The 18722-nt window shown below is 39.5% G+C and overlaps 2 protein-coding genes across 4 annotated transcripts; both read right to left on the bottom strand.

Moving 5' to 3' along the window:
• Positions 1 to 1358: 1358 nt before the first annotated feature.
• dcakd (dephospho-CoA kinase domain containing) lies at positions 1359 to 6300 on the bottom strand. Of its 3 annotated transcripts, none has more exons than XM_067434532.1 (5): positions 6243 to 6300; positions 5552 to 5664; positions 4750 to 4953; positions 4578 to 4665; positions 1359 to 3179 (listed from the first exon to the last, which is right to left on the bottom strand). In XM_067434532.1, exons 2-5 carry the CDS (start codon positions 5661 to 5663, stop codon positions 2894 to 2896), a joined length of 690 nt encoding a protein of 229 aa, XP_067290633.1. In that variant the 5' UTR covers position 5664; positions 6243 to 6300; the 3' UTR covers positions 1359 to 2893. The 3 variants fall into 3 exon arrangements, with proteins under 3 accessions (XP_067290633.1, XP_067290632.1, XP_067290634.1); XM_067434531.1 differs by having other exon boundaries at positions 6124 to 6274; XM_067434533.1 differs by having other exon boundaries at positions 6154 to 6260.
• Positions 6301 to 8110: 1810 nt separating this feature from the next.
• On the bottom strand, positions 8111 to 16153 carry LOC137063840 (protein FAM171A2). The gene is made up of 8 exons (XM_067435114.1): positions 15950 to 16153; positions 15082 to 15309; positions 14790 to 14882; positions 13336 to 13488; positions 13040 to 13219; positions 12823 to 12936; positions 12580 to 12706; positions 8111 to 11867 (listed from the first exon to the last, which is right to left on the bottom strand). Exons 1-8 carry the CDS (start codon positions 16044 to 16046, stop codon positions 10310 to 10312), a joined length of 2550 nt encoding a protein of 849 aa, XP_067291215.1. The 5' UTR covers positions 16047 to 16153; the 3' UTR covers positions 8111 to 10309.
• Positions 16154 to 18722: the final 2569 nt, after the last annotated feature.

Raw genomic sequence — 18722 nt, 5'->3', positions numbered from 1 at the left:
CACTTAAAAAAAGACTAATATCCTAATTAACTGATTTTATCACTGAATCAACTTAAATGCACGGATATATAGTATACCTATAAAACTATTTTCTAAAGTGTTATAGTAAGAGATAAGTTATAGTGTTCTATATGTTTATGGGAATTTTTGACCATTCTTCTAGAAGGGCATTTCTAGGTCAGGCACTGATGTTGGACAAGAAGGTCTGCAGCTCGCAGTCTCCACTCTAATTCATCCCAAAGGTGATCTATCGGGTTGAGGTCAGGACTCTGTGCAGGCCAGTCAAGTTCCTCCACACCAAACTCACTCATCCATGTCTAAACTGTTCGCATAAAGTTGGGAACATGAAATTGTCCAAAATGTATTGGTATGCTGAAGCATTAAGAGTTCCTTTCACTGGAATTAAGGGCCCAAGCCCAACCCCTGAAAAACAACCCAACACCATAATCCACCCTCCACCAAACTTTACACTTGGCACGATGCAGCCAGGCAAGTACCGTTCTCCTGGCAACTGCCAAACCTAGACTCATCCATCAGATTGCCAGACAGAGAAGTGCGAGTCATCACTCTACTCGTCTCCAATAATCTAGAGTCCAGTGGCGGCTGCTTTACTCCACTGCATCCCACGCTTTGCAGTGCACTTGATGATGTAAGGCTTGGATGAGCTGCTCGGCCATGGGAACCCATTCCATGAAGATCTCTACACACTGTTCTTGAGCTCATCTGAAGACCACACAAAGTTTGGAGGTCTGTAGCTATTGACTCTGGAGAAAGTTGGTGACTTCTGCGCACTGTGACCCTTAGCATGCGCTGACCCCGCTCTGTGATTTTACATGGCCTAACACTTCCTTGTTCCCAGTTGCATCCACTTTGTTATAACACCACTAACAGTTGACCGTGGAATATTTAGTAGTGTGGAAATTGTACGAATGGACTTATTGTACGGCGCTTGAGTTCACTGAACTCCTGAGAGCCACCCATTCTTTCACAAATGTCTGTAGAATGCCTAGTGCTTGATTTTATACACCTGTGGCTATGGAAGTGATTGAACACCTGAATTCAGTGATTTGGAGGGATGTCCCAATACTTCTGGCTATATAATGTAGCTCTTTAAAGTAACAACTGCAGGTTATCACATCCATTACGTGCATAATATTACCATCTGGACTTATATCAATAAATATACAGAACACCACTCTGACTTTTGCTTGTCAAAGTGTGATTCTCCTATTGGTGCTTATATTCTTACCTGTTTATGCAAATCACTGCACTGGTCATTTAGCATCACAAAGAGTACAGCAGATGATGTTGTGACAGTTCATTTACTTCAGATATAGAACAAAAAATATGACGCTCACAAAGAGCAGCAGATGAAACTGATACATTCGGTTTATTTAGTGTATGCGTGAATTAACAAATTAACAAAATTAACAAATAATCGTGTGATGAGGTAAAAAAAAAAGTAGCATTGTTGTCACAGTTCTATTTTATAAGATATTTTACATTTAAGATTCACATTTATTGCGTTGATAGTTACGCAGCCTGTGGTTATGCTCTTCTGTGCTATAGCGCTCATATCACAGGATGCTAGAGGTATCGTAAATTCCACAGAAATCAGATTATACAGATAATACAGTTGCTGCTGTCAAGTAACCGTCATTATGGAGATCTCACAGATGTAGCTCAGGCTGCAAACTAGCTGTCGGTGGTGAGGTCAGAATATCGAAAACAAGTGAGGTTAGCATCAAATAAAAAATTCTGTCATCATTTACTCACCATCTTGTCATTTTAAACCTGTATGACTTCAGCCTGGTTACACACTCACGGCTTAAATTAAGCCAGGATTTGGCCTTAGGTTTAATTAAGACATTTAAGTTGCTTTTATAAATTACTCATGTGTATCTAAAGACAAAACTATGGCACTGATATATTTTAAGAGATGTCTGTGCAAGTTGCTTTCAGTTAAAACAGCTCAAACATGCATTTTAGTCTGGGACTATCTTAAAGTTGCACTATGTATTTTTTCCGGCCTCTAGAGGGCGCCTATTCAAAACAAAGGAGTAGTTTGATGACACCAAGTTTGAGCTCAAAATCTTGGGACATGTGGTCTTTACCTCACAGCCGGTGGGAAAGAATCGGGATAGGACTCATGTTCATGGATGTGATTATTAACGTTATGAAGCAGAGCAGGACCGAGTGTTGAGAAGCTGAGCGAGGCTGCTGGAGCGATTGTTATGCAACACGTGCCTCGCGAGCAGCGAGACTTTAATAATGACGGGACACAGTCGCTGGCAGCACTTCCGCTTTTCCAGTCATGTGTAAGAGGTAACGCAGCTCTGTTTATCATATTAGATACATTTAAGTGTGTTTAAAATGATGTTATGATGTTACTCTGTGCGTTCGCTCAGCAGCTGCTGTGGCACTTGTTCACACTTCTAAGAGTAAAGCACTTCTGCAGAATAAAACCAGAAACCGAGGGTAACGAAGATATGTTGTCCTTGACAGGTGACTTCCTCAGATGTCCGGGTTCATTGGTTAAAATAGCAATTTTCTCAAAATTTACAAATAGTTGGAAACATTTGGGAAATTGTAAGAACTCAACTGAACAAAATATATCACACTGGCCTAGTGGTTTTGGGATATTTTACTGCAAAAGTACTACATAGTGCACCTTTAAGACTTAAACCGGGGGTTATCTTCATCAGTGCAACATAAACATGTTTTTTCCACACAGTGAAAGTCAATCGATTATAGCCAAGATGTTGTTTGGGCCGCAGAGTTAATATCTTCCATAAAAGCAAGAAACGCATATAGTGTGTAAATGACGACAGAATGTTGATTTTTGGGTCAACTATCCCTTTAAGACATTTTGCCATGGAGTTTTGCACGTTTGCTAAGAGATGAGCAGTCTGACTGTATACAAGAACAGACCGCCGAGCCCGGCAACAGCTGCCACGGCGACAGCCCTGACAACCAGAAACTCCATGGAGTCCTCCAGCTTGGTGTGCAGCCGCAGCACCTGTCTGTGCGTGTCCTCGCGAGAGCCCGAGTTCTCGATCACGTGGCTGGCGAGTCCACGCTTCTCTTTGAGGGGCATCTGAGCGCCGATTCTCTGTTCGGCCTCCTCCTGACTCAAACCATCCCTCTGCATGAGTCGGGACAGCTGTGTCGCCGGATCACTGCCAATATACAGACTCGTCAGGTGGAGAGCTCAGTGTTGTTATTGTTAACTTGTAGTTCAGTTCGCTTGATTAGTTTGGTCCAGACCAAAAAAAACCAACCATTTAGTCCGTTTAGTGTTCACATTGGCATTTGAACACCCAAAGGGTTAGATCACCCAAAAATGAAATTGATGTAATTAATGACTCGCCGTAATGTCCCAAAATGTATTTCCGATGCTTCAAGAGACTCTAATTAACCCACTGATGTCTCATATGGACTACTGTGATGATGTTTTTGTTCCCTTTCTGGACATGGACAGTATTGTGTGCATACACTTAGATACGCTCTCGGACTAAATATAAAATATCTTAAACTGTGTCTGAAGATGAACGGAGGTCTTACAGGTGTGGAACAACATTAGGGTGAGTCATTAATAACATCAAATTTTTTTTTGGGTGAACTAACCCTTTAAAAGCATGGGGATATGTTCACACCTGATCGTTTACGTGTCTTTGGTCCATGTTGTGTTCATATTTCATTCGAACTGCACCAGAGTTAATTTGGAAGTGGATTGAGTCCCATCTTTTCAGCGTCTCGGCCCGCTTGTTTGGTGCGCACCAGGGTTCAGATAACAGCATTCACAGTTATTCAAATAAACCGCAAGTGTGAACACACCCTAAAGTGTGAATTCTGCCATCCCAACCCTGGTGCTCGCCGAATAAGCAGACCAAGGGATTCCTGACGCTGATTTGACTTCTTTACACATTTTACAAGCTCTTCACGAGTTCTCAACTGGTCAAAATACTATGTAGCTACACACACACACACACACACACACACACACACACAAACAATAAGTGCATTTAGCCCAGGACTTAGCATTGTTTTGGATGTTCGGTAAGTTCTGTTGCAAAACACAATAAAAGCCGACCAATCAGGTTGTGAACATATCCCTATTTAGGTCTTTATCTTAAGGTCTGCCATTAAAATGCCAATGTGAACGATAAGTGGACCAGGACTGGCAACCAAGCAAACCGAACTGCAAGTGTGAACACACCCTAAAACTATTCAAAAATATGTTTCATTACCTGAAGTATTGGAATAGTAATATAAATATTATATTTAAAAAACATAAACCTACATGAAAATGAGAAATTCTGCCTTGGCAACTGAAAAAAGTTTGTTAAAGTACTAAAATTACTAAAACTAAAACAAATATTACATTTATATTACAGCTCAATAAATATACATATGTTTAAAGTTAAAAAAAACTAAAGGCACATTAAATTACTAAAATGTAAACTAAAACTAAAATGAAAACTGAAAATCTAAAAATATATTGGTATATATACCCAATTCTGAACAGAGAAAACCAGAGAAACTAAAAGAGATAAAAATGTACATGTATATCATACCAGTATACGACAACAGTGTGGGTTAGGAACCGACTGAGACGTCGTGTTTCGAAAAGCAGCGGCACATCCAAAATCACATACCTGTAGCCTAAAGGACAACAAACACAAACCTTTGTTCATGAGACTCATGCATACTCTTAATCTGCTCTGTTTTATGCATGTGTTAGTGTACCTTTGAGGAAGTACAGCAGTATTTGTTTGAACATTTCTTTATGTATTTCTGGATGTGTGATGGAGTTCAGAAGTCTTCGCTTCTCTGGGTTGGAGAAGATTATCTGCCCCAGTTTCTGTCTGTCAATCTCGCCATTGTCTAACAAAATTTCGTGTCCAAAGTGCCTCAAAATCAGTCGGTACGCTGGGCTCTGGGGCTTCACCACTGATGCACAGAGAAAAATAAAGCACATATTAAATAAATAAGTGTGTATGTATATATATATATATATATATATATAAAATATTGGTAAACAATTTATTATTATTACAATCATTACTCCAGTCTTCAGTGTCACATGATCCTTCAGAAATCACTCTAATATGATGATTTATTATCAATGTTGGAAACGGATGTGTTGAATTAATATTTTATTATATAATCTGTGATTTCCCCCCCCCCCCCCCCCCCCAGAATTCTAGGATGAATAGAGCAGAATTTATTATTTATTTATTTTTTAATAATATACACCACCTCTAGAAGTTTGGGGTTAGTCTTTTTTTTGTGAAAGAAATTAAAACTTTTATTCAACAAGGATGACAAAACATCTATATATATATATCTTTTTTCTTTCTTTTTTTTTACTGAAGCACATTTTATTGAAACATTTTATTTTAAAAATGTCATATATTTTTTATTAATATTCATGAATAAAAAATGCTTCAAATTAGTTTTGTAGATTATATAAATTGTGCCTCCATATGAATTTCTATGCAAAATATTTTTTTATAATTGTAATAAGACAGACAAAAGTATTAAACACCTTTTCGGGCAACCACATCTGCATCGATAACAGGACAGCCCAGTTCTTTCAGTTGAGAAGACACTGTGCTTTTCCCTGAGGAGATCCCTCCAGTTAACCCCACCAGAAACATGCTGAAACACACAAAGCAGCATTATTTTTTATTATCATTATCATTACAGTATGTGGATCAACAATATTCATCATTGGCGCTTCCTAGCGGCCTCCACTGGAATTTCAATTAAAAAATGAGCTCATTAATATGTATTGAAAAGAGCAGTAGGAAACACGAGTGAGTTAAACGACTTTACTAATAATAATAATAACTAACATTATGACTGTTGACTTGTTTAAATATGGACATTGAGTTAAACATAAATTAAATCAGTTGACAGACTTTGCTTGGGTTAAGATCACTCAAACCACAACAATAGTGTGATTTATAAACGTTAATAAACACTACTGACATTTTAAAATGTTAAAAATATACAGAAAACGCAGTTACCCAACATCAATGACCTACTTCATACTGTAAACAGATTGTAAAAGCGTTTCTGCTAACGTTATATATTTACACGAGAATAAAGACGAACCTCAAAGAACTCCCAAAACACAACTCTCACGCTTAAAGAAGGGTATCTAAAGGGTTTGGCGACTCTTTCATGATACTCGACATATATATAATCCCATTATTTGTGTACATAACATTGACCTGTGCGCTTGAAAGCCAGCAGCCCAGCAATGTTTTTCTTTTCCTCCTCTTGGTAAAATAATTCAACACAGCACATCAGCGCCGCCACGCGGCCCGGAGCGCAACGACAGCTTCGAGAATGTGAAGCGTGCAGCTAAAGCCTCAGCAAAGCTCCTGCGACCTTTGTTTATCTAGAATAGGAATTTAATTTTTTTTAAATGGAAAGGTATCCCATTCATAATGGTTGCTTAATCCGTGCCTGAACCAACAAACTGGTTTACCTTTGGCTGTGGCATTTATGCAATGACAGGCAGGTACAGTAAGTTGAACAAGTATAAATGGTTGATTTCGAAGAAGCTTTATTGAACAACTTTGCCCTTTTTTGACATTTAGTCTTTTTTTTATCTCACTGCTGTAAACATGGAAGGTGCCTGATTAATCCTCTTTTAATCTACAACCCTTTGTTGTCTTGCCCATATTTTTGACCACATGGTCGCACCACCCTTGGTGAACCTTATAACCCTAGCTGGATCTACTAGTTAGTCCTGTTCAAACACACCTGCCTCTAATTTTCAACTGAGTATGCGGACTTTGATTAGAAGGTCTGAACATATTTAATTAAAGCTAGAAATTATGAGAAAATATATTTTTTTCAGACCAGGGACACCTTAGTTGATAGAGAGAGATATAGATCATATTACTTATTATATAAAACTATTGCATTTCTAAGCTTGCCCTATGATAGCATTTATTAACTTTTTCCTTTGGAAATTTTTTGTTTTGTTTTGCTAATATATATACACCGATCAGGCATAACATTATGACCACCTTCCTATTGTTGCGTTGCCCTGACCCGTAGAGGCATGGACTCCACTAGGCCCTTGAAGGTGTGCTGTGGTATCTGGCACCAAGATGTTAGCAGTATATCCTTTAAGTTCTGTAAGTTGCGAGGTGGGGCCTCCATGGACTGGACTTGTTTGTTCAGCACATCCCAAAGATGCTCGATTGGATTGAGATCTGGGGAATTTGGAGGCCTAGTCAACAGCTCAAACTTATTGTGCTCCTCAAACCATTCCTGAAGCATTTTTGCTTTTTGGCAGTACACATTATCCTGGTGAAAGAGCCACAGCCACCAGGGCATAACGTGTCAAAGTAACATCCACATGGATGGCAGGACCCAAGGTTTCCCAGCAGAACATTGCCCAAAGCATCACACTGCCTCTGCCGGCTCGCCTTCTTCCCATAATGCATCCTGGTGCCATGTGTTCCCCTGGTAAGCGTCGCACAGCACACCCAGCCATCTACATTATGTAAAAAAAACGTGATTCATCAGACCAGGGCACCTTCTTCCATTGCTCTGTGGTCCAGTTCTGATGCTCACATGCCACTGTTGGTGCTTTCGGCGGGGTCAGGGGTCAGCATGGGCGACCTGACTGCCGCCCCATACGCAACAAACTACGATGCACTGTGTATTCTGACACCTTTCTATCAGAACCAGCATTAACTTCTTAAGCAATTTGAGCTCCAGTAGCTCGTCTGTTTGATCGGACCACACGGGTCACCCTGTCAGGGTCATGGGCTGCCAAGGCTCATTAATGACAGGGGGCAGCGAAGGCCTGTGAGTTCCAATACATATGCTATGTTGTTATTATATATACACATCACATCAATGCATTTACTACATTTTTGTAATGATCCATTACATTTCCTGTTATGTGGGTAAAAGTTAGGCTAAATATAAACTTGCATACTGAAAAGATGACCTGACAGCTGATCTGTTCTGTAGACCAGTCTAAGCTCTTAACATTTACCAAAAGATAAATAAATAAATCTGTGTAAAAATTGCACAATTCCTGAATTTTCAGTTTCATATTTAACAAAAACAGAAATGACGGGAAAAACCCACAAGAAATGGATTTTTTTTATTTTATAGCACATGACTTTCGGACACGTCAGAAGTGAAACAGTCCATTTCACATGTGATTTTTCTAGGATATTATGAACAAATTATAAAATTGCAAAAGTTCAATCTGACATAATCTTAGAACAATTAAGCAAAGCTGTTGTGCACAATGGAAACAACATCATAATATCATCATAGTCTATTCATATTTAGTCAGAGAGAGAAATATTTACACAGTACAGAGGAAAAATGTGTTTTAGAGCACCACATGTACATTGACAAAGGCATATTGAGATTTCCTGCGTAAAGATTGTGAACTAAATCTGAACAGACGGAGGAAGTGAATGGCTTTTGATTTCAGCTCTTATAGGTTTGAGTGAAACTCTAAAAAGAGAGTGTGCAAATATAAACTGGGTGAGTTTCTATACATTTTGAGATTATGTAAGGATTAGGGGTTTCAGCACTTAGTATATAATCCTCTGTAGAACTCCATAACCACAGTTTACGCTATAGATTTTAAGCCTCACTCTTAAATCGCAGTTTTGCGATGGATAATCCAGTACTTAGTTCCAGTCAAATTTGTGTAATAGTTATTAGAAGGAAGTAAGGAGGGCTTGCAGAACAAATGAAACGCATATGAGACATGTTGCAACAGTCCTGTCATTTCTTCTACGTTGACAGTCATTGCAAGAGACAGCATTAATCACTGGTCTACATGTGATAGGCACCAGATCAGCATGAGCAGAGCTATTTTGGTAAAAGTCTCTTTGTATCATGTTTGATAGTCATCAAATAGCTCTCAAGTGTCTCAGCCGTCATGCTCCATATGGTACCCTGTAAATCTCCCTTAATTATTAATAAAATGTTGCTTTAAAATGACACAAGTCTTGTGCTTGTTTTGATAATGGTTAACACGAGACAAATAATAGTAAATTCTTTAAAAAAAAATGTAAATAAAAAAGTAACAAATTGATTACAATTTTAAAATGATCAAAGTCAGACTTTTTCACAGTCATTGCAAGTTACAGACAGCGTGAATACTAACAGCGCTGGGAAAGTTAGGGCCTGTAAACTGGTATATAATATTTCAAATTGGCATTTGAACTTTTGGCAAATTTCTTCCCATTAGGCATCAGTATTAGATGCATTCTAGTATCCACCTTCATGCTTGAATAGTGTCTATTTTAATTTGTAGGAATAAAAAATCTGTGGTCCTATACTAGTTTTCTCATGCACATATAGGCTATCATACATATACACAAAATGCTAATGGCTCTCTTTTAAACAAATGAAAGGCCGACTGAAAATGCTAATCGTGGGGATATACATTCATTTCTACTGTATTACAGTCAATGCTTTTCCATTGTAAGTGAGAACAGGGTCCCATTGAAAAACCTAATTTGGAATCAGCTTTTCCTATACAAATCTGCACTTTAACACAACAAGTGCTAGGTTTATGCATAATGCATCCTCAAAAACTAGGTGCAGAAGGAAAGAATTTCATATTGCAATGAATCAAAATGCATTGTGTAATGACTATAACATCACATCACATAAATGACAACATAAAGCCTTGTTAACTTAATTTTCATCAATCTACTTCAGATAATTAAGTACTAACGGTAAAAAATCTGGAATGTTTGAAATCTGAACTGTAAACTTCAGATGGAAGATTGAATGAGAAATTGACATCAAAATTATGAGTATTGAAGGTAGAAGAACGAGCGAGTTGGGAAGGGATACCAAGAAATATACTGCATTAGAACATAAGGGGAAAGGGTCTCTAAAGTTTAACATGAAGTTCTGGAGACATCAAGTTCTTGATTCAACACATTAAAGACTCAAAATCCATCCATTCAAAACGTTATTTATCACTAAATCATTGAGAGTGAACGTGGGTACTTTTGGATGCAATAGTTTGTAAGAGTCTGATTGGTTTGGAAATGACCGTAGACTGTAAGACAATAAGTCTTCCTCTTTGTTTGTTGATGTGTTGTGCTTTATTTGAACGCACTCGCCCTTCTTCTTTTTTGGAAACGTCTCAAATGATCAAGACACAAATAGTCAGTCTGTGTGTGAAAATTTTTGGGTGACATTTGTAAAACTTTCCGAGTCGTTATCAATTTGAACACATCTCTAGTTTGTCTAATTGGTCAAGGCAGCTGCTGGGATTGATTTCCTCACTTTACTTCTTGGGATGAAACACCATAAGGGGGCGCTCTTCAATACGCTGCCAGGGACTTTTCTTGTTCTCATCCTTGTCATCAAGGTCGTTGTCGTCTTCTGGGCTGGTGACAGAGTCACGTTGGTTTTCGCTGTTGCTACTACGTGAGCTGTTACCTCTGCTTCGACCTCTTCTTGGCATTGAAGACCCCCTTGGTTCCTCGGGACCGTCATTCAAAAGAGGGGTCAAAGGGTTTTCCAGCGGCGAACTGGCCCCCATGCGGCTCACTCCTCCACTCAGGTCCAGAGGGTCATGGTAGGTAGGTTTGGAGTAGTGTTTCCCACCACCTGTAACGCTGGAGCTGTTTCCTCCATGGCCCTTGCGTCCGCTTCCATGGTGCTCCTCTTTGGTCTTGCGACCGGACGCGGATTTGCGGTCATGTTGGTTGAGACTTGTATCTCCACTCCGGTCCTTACTGCTCCCGGCTGGGGCGCTCAATGTGCTTTGGGCGCTGTGGTTGCCGCTGTGCGTTCCACTGTGGCCGAGATCAGCACCTACATCTATGTATGAGTGGCGTACGTGAGCGTTAGCACGACCGTCGAGTGATATGAACCAGGCACGAGGGTGCTGCTTCACTCCCAGTTCCAAAAGCTTCTTCTCAGTGAGTGCTTGTAGCTCCCCGTTCATCTGTGAAATGGTGGAGTCATTGAACAAGACAGGGATGTGAACCGGTCCTGGTGTTCCACTAGAGGGCCAAACACTCTCATCTGAGCCTGCTGGAGATGCACCTTGTTGGGCTTCTGAATGGCCTGAACCAGGGGTCTGGCCTTGGTGGCTTTGGCCTTGGATCCCGCTGCTGGTACCCTGTGAACTCTGTCCGTCTCTGTCTGCCTGGTTCGCTCCATCCTTTCCCTGATCGTTGGCACCAAACTCTGATGAGAGCCTCATGTAGTGGGCCGGGATCACAAGAGTTGGTACCATAGAACGGTACATATTCTCCTTCATCTGATCCAATGAGCTGCAGAATATAATCTGACCTGGTTGCGTGTTGAGTGACGTTGGACGAGCAAGGTGATCTGGCCCTTGCAAAACCTGCGAGTACTCCGGTGGCTTGTCAACAAGTGGCGGAGAAGGCGGATCAGAGGTGTAGCCACGGTTATCATTGACAACGTGCCTCCGGCGATAGTCGTCCTTCTCATCAGGGCCATAGTTGCGTCCGTAGTCCTCATGTAGAAGATTGCTGTCCAGATTGCTTGTGTCTGTGGATCGATGCACCTTCATGGGGAAGCTCTCTGCATTTCTTTGGGCACCTTTGGACTGCTTGGTCTTAGAGGAATGCCGAAGCTTATGGGCAGGAATGTGCCTGGTAAACTCCTCCCGAGCACTCTTGAAGGCATGGGATGGGGATCCCTCGGATTTGTTGGCGTCCAAGTTGCCGTTGGAGGCAGAAGATTCAGCATGGCCACCACAGATGAGGTTCAAGTGGGACATGGAAGTGCCTTGGTCCCGCTTGGATCCGTTCAAAGCAGATGGAGCTTGAACCTGTTTCTGCTGCCGTCTGGGCTTTAAACACCTTCGTCTGGAAAATAGATGTTGACATTTAGCAAAAAGCACTCTCAGATTTACTGTAATCTTGTAATATATCTTATAATCAACTAAGGCTCAGTGAGAAGACATGCCTGTCATGACATTTCTGCAAAATTATTTATAGTATTTCGTTTCATGATACTTTCAAAGTAAAATGTCCTGTGAGTGGTGAACGTGAGTTAGTTTTCTCCGAAACTCATGAACATGAATCTGGCACTGTTGTATTATGTTGGTTGTTGTACAACTATTGTGGAAGTTGGCAGATATTGTGGTGTTAATTGGTTAATGCTATATTGTGGTGTTAAATGGTTAATGCTATATTGTGGTGTTAAATGGTTAATGCTATATTGTGTTGTGTTAAATGGTTAATGCTATATTGCGTTTGAAACTAACTTACCACCTACACTAATCGAAACTGTTAAGTAAACATAAGATAAAAATGCATTTGCCGAAGCAACCATGCCATTTTAGTTTGTAAATGTCAAAATGTATGTATTGTATGTATCATATTCAATTGCATATTTATAGCATCATAAAACTAACTAAAACCAAACTTATTGGGAAAATACATCTACGTGATGAGAACTACCTTAAATGTCAGAAAACATCTTTGGAAAACATTTTTCCGTATGGCTTAATAATGCTATTAGATTACATAACTCGTTGCTAATAATTACACATGATTCAGACACACTAATACACACCTGCAGTAGTAGAGTAGGACACAGAGTAAGACTAGTACCAGCAGTGCCAGAGATCCCAGGATGGACAGCAGGAAGAAGGTATGGTAAGCTGTGATGTCCCTCAAGCCTGGGTGAGACAAACCTGAGCCTAGCGTTCAAATACAAAGCATGCTCAGTATTTGTGTGCATGTTCTTATGTTTGAGTCAAGGTATGAATGTTTTTTATTTGGCATGAACCAATGCGGTTGCATTTGAGTATGTTACCTGCTGAAGAACGGAAGGCTGCGATCCAGTAGCCAAGCTGGGAGGCCGTGAAGTCCCACGTTAGCTGTGTTCCCTCTCGAGTGATGAATCCTGTTCCGTTTCGTATCCATAGTCCTAGGGAACAAACACATCGCATTATTTCCAAAATCAGGAGTTTCTTGCCATTATCAGAGACGGGAAAATACGTTACCATTGTCGAAAGGATGATAGTACATACCAGTCTTGGTGTCGTACATCCATACGGGAATGCTGGTGGCGGATCGAATGCGAGTATCAGAAGGCAGAGGCACAGAGATGTGAACAGGTTCAGTGACCTCAACCGCTCGACCCTCACGGTCAAACAGTTGTGCGTTGACCGCAGCTATCGCTGTCAGGTCCGTCCAGCCATTCTCTCCTCCTTAACACAGTTACACCATTATCAATACACTGTATTGTTTACAGATCTCTTTCATACCATAAGACTCTTATCTCACAATTTTTAGTCTTATATAGAAAGCCTAGTGTTTTTCGGACCTGTGTTGTTTGGTTCCAGAGCGAGTGGGTAAGGGAAGGAGTTGAGTTCATTCTGCTGTCTGGCTGTTGTCAACACTGCGGTCAGTTCTGTGTAGGAGGAGTTAAATTGTAGGCTCCGCCTTGGAACTTGCAGCCATGGCTGGCTCCGCCCACCTGAAGGTTAAAAGAGTAATAGAGTGCATTAGTGCCCGCCTACTTTTTCAGCGTCACTGTTTCCTTTCCCATTAATTTTTAGCTGGGTTGTTCAAGCTGACAGGCTCTTTTGTTATTTGTTGCTTGATTCGACTCTCTGATCTCTCTGAATTTTCTCAGCATCATGGGTAATCTACTTTTCACCACGAATGATTGCTTTAAAACTTATCAAGTTAAAATAATGCAGGCTGATAGCTGAATACTATCGATTTAACAACCTCGTAGCTCACAGTAGGTCTGTCCTAAAGGTTTATAAGTTATCATTTCAAAATCAGTTTCCTATGGAGAAAATCAAATAAATGAGCTTCTACTTCCGGAACCCGACTGTTGCACTCTATTGAAATGTCTGGAAATAAACATACCTACACTACTTTACTTTTATTAGAGAGATTAATATGCCACATAATTAAAAAGTCTGAGCTAAATGATTTTTAATTAAAAAATCAGTGGTATTTTTGGTGAATTTCTCATGCATTTTACATTATTTTGAAACTTGGATAAGTGTCCAATAATGGCCAAAATTGAAATGGCCCAGATTATAATTTTTAGATTAAAATTGTTTGTGTGTGTGTGTGTGTGTGTGTGTGTGTGTGTGTGTGTGTGTGTGTGTGTGTGTGTGTGTGTGTGTGTGTGTGTGTGTGTGTGTGTGTGTGTGTGTGTGTGTGTGTGTGTGTGTGTGTGTGTGTGTGTGTGTGTGTGTGTACAACATTTTTATACAAGAGTTTGTGTAAACCACAATGATTATATTCTATGTTGATTATATAGTAGACTGATTTCTTGGGTTTGGAAACCGAGTGTGTTTTGCAATAGAAATGTCTTAGATCAGTTTTTAATGTGCATGTATGACAACTTAGGATATCTCTGCATTGGATAAAAGCATCTCCTATATCACTAAATGTAAAATACACTAAATAGCTGGGTTGCCACTTGGGCAATTCACTTCCTTTGTTCTAGTATTTTGTGAAATGTAAGCCTCTCCAACGCATCCTTACAATGGCTGTCTTTACTCCGCAATAAATGCCCTATCATTATATTGGAATTAGAGCAATTAGATTCAGATGCCAAAAAACTCTGTAACAGCAAAAGAGTAATCCTGCTGTTGCTATGGTGACAGCTGCAGGAAACCGAAGTGTCAGGTTGACATAAGCTGAATGCTTCAAAGAGAAGAAAATATTGATATACTTATGTCACTTTTTTAGTAAGCCCATGCACAATCCTAAATAATAATCGTATGTTTTGTGTGATAAGAATTGTTTTCTTACTTGGGGAGCCATGAAAGACCTGGATGACATCATCATATAGGATCAGTGTGCCAGGCTTCTGGGCCATCAGGTAAAGACTGACAGAGGCATATACTAACAGAAAGAAAGAAAGAAAGAAAGAGAGAGAGATCTGTTAAAAAGGTACTCAAATAAAACAAGCACAGATGTCTGTAATGCCACACTTAACACTATGGTATAGACATCAATATAAACTTCACATATCAGAAATGGCTTTTTTACAGATTCTGCATAAGATGTATAATGTATTCAGTTTACATTAGTGTTTACTCACAGGGTAAACGGCTGGCGTGCCATGGCACTGAGCTGGTGAGGTAATCTCTCTGAGATGCTGTAATGATTACCCATGTCCCCGTGCGGTACAGGAAGCTGACAACCTGCACACCGTCACTGCCAGCTTTGCTTTGGGCCAGGACACTCTGGTTCCCATGAACGGTAATGGCAGCATTGGGCAGGGGTGAAAGATCACCGCCGTCAAACACCTGGACTCTCACCTGCACCTCTGAGAGGGATAAAACAACTTCAGATGCACGGCAGTAGCACTTGCATACATGTTTACGCTCACAAATAGGAAGTTACTAAACCTCTAATATAATACATGGTCCCTTTACCCTAGTATTTGATGCACTAAAAAACCCAATGCATATAGAAACCTTTTAGATTTGAACATGGGTTGGTTTCAGCTGCATAAAAGAATGAGGCAGCTCTCATACAGTATTCACAGCTCACTCTGGAACAATAGCACGCAATCCTATAGACAGCTGAAGTAATAAATAAGCACACCACACTTATAATGCGCCTGTAATGAGCTGCCAGAGGGCCTCAGTAAATCTCAAGATTTACATAATTGACAGGCACACCAATAGCTGTTTAGATTCAATATGCTTTTTCGTGCAACCAATAGCTTTGGAATTTCAAACAGGGAAATGCCAATATTTTAATAATAAACACTTATGCGATGCATTTAGTGTAAAATTCGTCACAATCTGCATTTCAGAATTTGCATTCAGCAATCAGAGGTTGATGCATACAATTAATATCTGTTTTTGAATATTTATCTCGTTTTCTCGATGTTTTACAAATAAAATAGCCCACCACTCCCTCACCCAGACCCGCTCTGCGCCCCTTTATTCTCTACTCACCGAGAGCTTCCCTTTCAGGGATCGATTTGCCAGTTGTCCCTTTAAAACTGGACAAAAATAGAAAGAAGAGAAAACGATAGACCAAAGAGGATGGCATCTTGAAAGCTACATCGCTGTTTCCACCTCGTCAGCCATATGTGTATGTGTTTTTTCAGACATGGTCGCCAGCATCCTTCTGTGTGATGCGGGATGCTGCGATGCTGCCGCTTCTCATTGTCAGTGGAAGAGGAAAAACAGCGGCCTCGTGTGGTCAAATTGGGCGGTGCTTTAAAACCTGTCAATACTGTTTGTTTTCTGAATCTGTTTTGCTTGCATAAAGGAGTGACTGAGGTAGGTTACCGTAGCCAACTATGGGGTCAAAGCGATCTGGACCTCGATGTTTTTTTCGGTGTATATAATAACGGTTGTGAAATAATTGCCTAATATAGTATTAGCTCTTCATTGGCCTGTCACCGCTCGTCAATGTCAGAATATTTGAGATGACCAATCAAATCAAAGTAGGCGGGCTTTATGTTCACAGTGCTGCTATGCTGAGCGCGCGTTCAATTCCAGTGTGAAGTTTTAGTTGCTAACGGTCATTATAATAAAGTGCGAAATAACATAAGTGCGTAACATAACGTAAGTACTTTAGCTAAGCTAAACGTGTCCTATTTGACAACTGTTTTAGGGTATAAATGTTAAAAAAACAATCCCGCAAACTAATACTTTTGTGTAATTTCGCCATTTTGAATTGAAAATAGGCCGTAGCAAAGTAACTGTCAATGTGAGGGGATAAGAAACATTAGCGAAGCCGTTTTCATCAATATTAAGCATAAGATTAATAATGAATGTATACATATTGTGCATGATTTTAATAAATTTAGTTCAGTAGCTTTCCCGGTAACGTTAGCCTTCGGGAAATTAACTTGTCTAAGAACAGGATTCATAAAACAAAATATCAGTTGACCCTATGTTTACTTTCTTCAAGGACAGACGAAAATGAATAGACTATCAGTCAAAGCTTAGCTTTTAGGAGGGAAAGAGACAGGGCAAGATAAGAAGACAGACAATGGAAAAGTGAACGAGATGAGGAGAGAGCAGGTATTGACTTACAATCTACTGCCCACTGACATGTTTTTAAAGCTATTGATACAGCCCTGGTTGTCTCTCAGGAACTATAAAGGTTTGAGTCCAAAGTTTAATTAAACAACATGCATGTTTTCTCATGGAGTAGTTTTTTTCTTCTTTTCTAATTAAAATTCAAAACACTCTTTAATAGTTTCTTGTGAATTCTTTCATCCAGGCTAAAATAATCATCCACAAAGTGAATATGTGAGCACAATAAACCCACACTGACATGCATTCAGACAATTACGGGTGTTTGAATCAACTATATAATGTAACTAAATAACAGGTTTTCAGGACCATAAATGTCTGGTTGGGACAAGCTGGGATGTATTGTAAATGTTATAAATGAATGCAATTTCATAATTACAGTATTTGTTGGCAATACTTGTTTCATTCATACAAATTCATAATTGTTTTTATTGTTAGTGAAATAGTTTTGTTCATTGTGACAACATGCATTTATCATTTGAAACAGCGCTATCTGCTATTACACCATTTAAATAATGTATTCTAAACTATCTATCCATCCATCCATCATTTTGAGAATGTAAATAAATAATGTATTCTGATCTAACTTCAGTGAGCGTAAATGAAATGAACTTAGGTCCAGATTCATACAACCGTCCACATTGTGGGCATGTTGATTTCAGTAATCAATAATTGTGGGAAAGGTGAAAGGTACGAATCAAACAGTGGGGTAAAGCCTGTTCTGTGCCGAACCACAGGTATTCATACTGTTAAATAGGTCAGTTGAACAGCTTATGTAAGTCAAGGGGAAGGGGGGTCGAGAAGCTGGTGGTCTTTTCCCACTTCTATGGAAAGAAATGAATCCTGGAAAATCCTTAAAGGGACAGTTCATCGCAAAATGAAAATTCTGGCATCGTCTACTCGCCCTCAAGTTGTTACAAACCTGTATTTCTTTATTCTGCTGAACACAAAAGAAGATTTTTTGAAGAATATGGGTAACCAAACAGTTGATGGTCCTCATTGGCCTCCGTAGTACCCTCCCCCCTCCCTCCCTCCCTCATATCAACGTCAATGGGGTTCATTAACTGTTTGGTTACCCATATTCTTTTCATATCTTTATAGATAATATTTCATATCTTCTTTTTTATTAACTTTTTTTGTATGTATGCGTCTTATTGGCTATATGTTGTACAAGAAACTGACATTAATACTTTAAAATTATATTTATAATTTATTATAAATGTATTATATAATTTAAAATGTATTATAAAACTCCCTTTATTATTTATTATAAAACTCCTTTATTATCTCATTATTATCTTTTTGCCATTGACCAGCATTTGTAAAGAGATGAAATCTTTAAAGAAAGAATGAGAAACATTTAAGTAAAAAAAAGAGAAAATAAACTTAAAATAAGATAATTAACTCAATTGACCACATAATCATAGTAGGCTAGATGTTGTGTAAGACGTAGAGGAAATGATTCTGCAGGAATATTTACCTCTGCTTGATAGTAACACTAAAATGTTTATTTTCACTCCCCGCTTCTCGTCCGCACCCCATGCTCAACAAACGGTAAGCCATGTCACTGCTGTCGGACTGTCCCTAATCTTTGATTGACAGCCGTGACGTCCAATCACAGCGAAGTTTCCCGCGCGTTACGCGCCATTCTATCCGTTCATTTGCCGATGGGCGCGTC

This window comes from Pseudorasbora parva, chromosome 24, assembly GCF_024679245.1.
Source record: "Pseudorasbora parva isolate DD20220531a chromosome 24, ASM2467924v1, whole genome shotgun sequence".
In the NCBI taxonomy this organism is placed as follows: domain Eukaryota; kingdom Metazoa; phylum Chordata; class Actinopteri; order Cypriniformes; family Gobionidae; genus Pseudorasbora; species Pseudorasbora parva.
Note: the sequence above shows the minus strand (reverse complement) of the source record. Positions and strands in the feature narration are given on the sequence as shown.

Coding starts and splice junctions, on each gene's coding strand:
- dcakd (XM_067434532.1), bottom strand. CDS start 5,663: ATGTTTCTGGTGGGGTTAACTGGAGGGATCTCCTCAGGGAAAAGCACA. Junction 4,954..5,551: donor AGATGTGGTTGCCCGAAAAG/GTGTTTAATACT, acceptor TCTGTGCATCAG/TGGTGAAGCCCCAGAGCCCA. Junction 3,180..4,577: donor CACACTGTTGTCGTATACTG/GTATGATATACA, acceptor GTATATTGGCAG/TGATCCGGCGACACAGCTGT.
- LOC137063840 (XM_067435114.1), bottom strand. CDS start 16,046: ATGCCATCCTCTTTGGTCTATCGTTTTCTCTTCTTTCTATTTTTGTCC. Junction 12,937..13,039: donor GATGTACGACACCAAGACTG/GTATGTACTATC, acceptor TTTGTTCCCTAG/GACTATGGATACGAAACGGA. Junction 11,868..12,579: donor GTCCTACTCTACTACTGCAG/GTGTGTATTAGT, acceptor TCTATTTTCCAG/ACGAAGGTGTTTAAAGCCCA.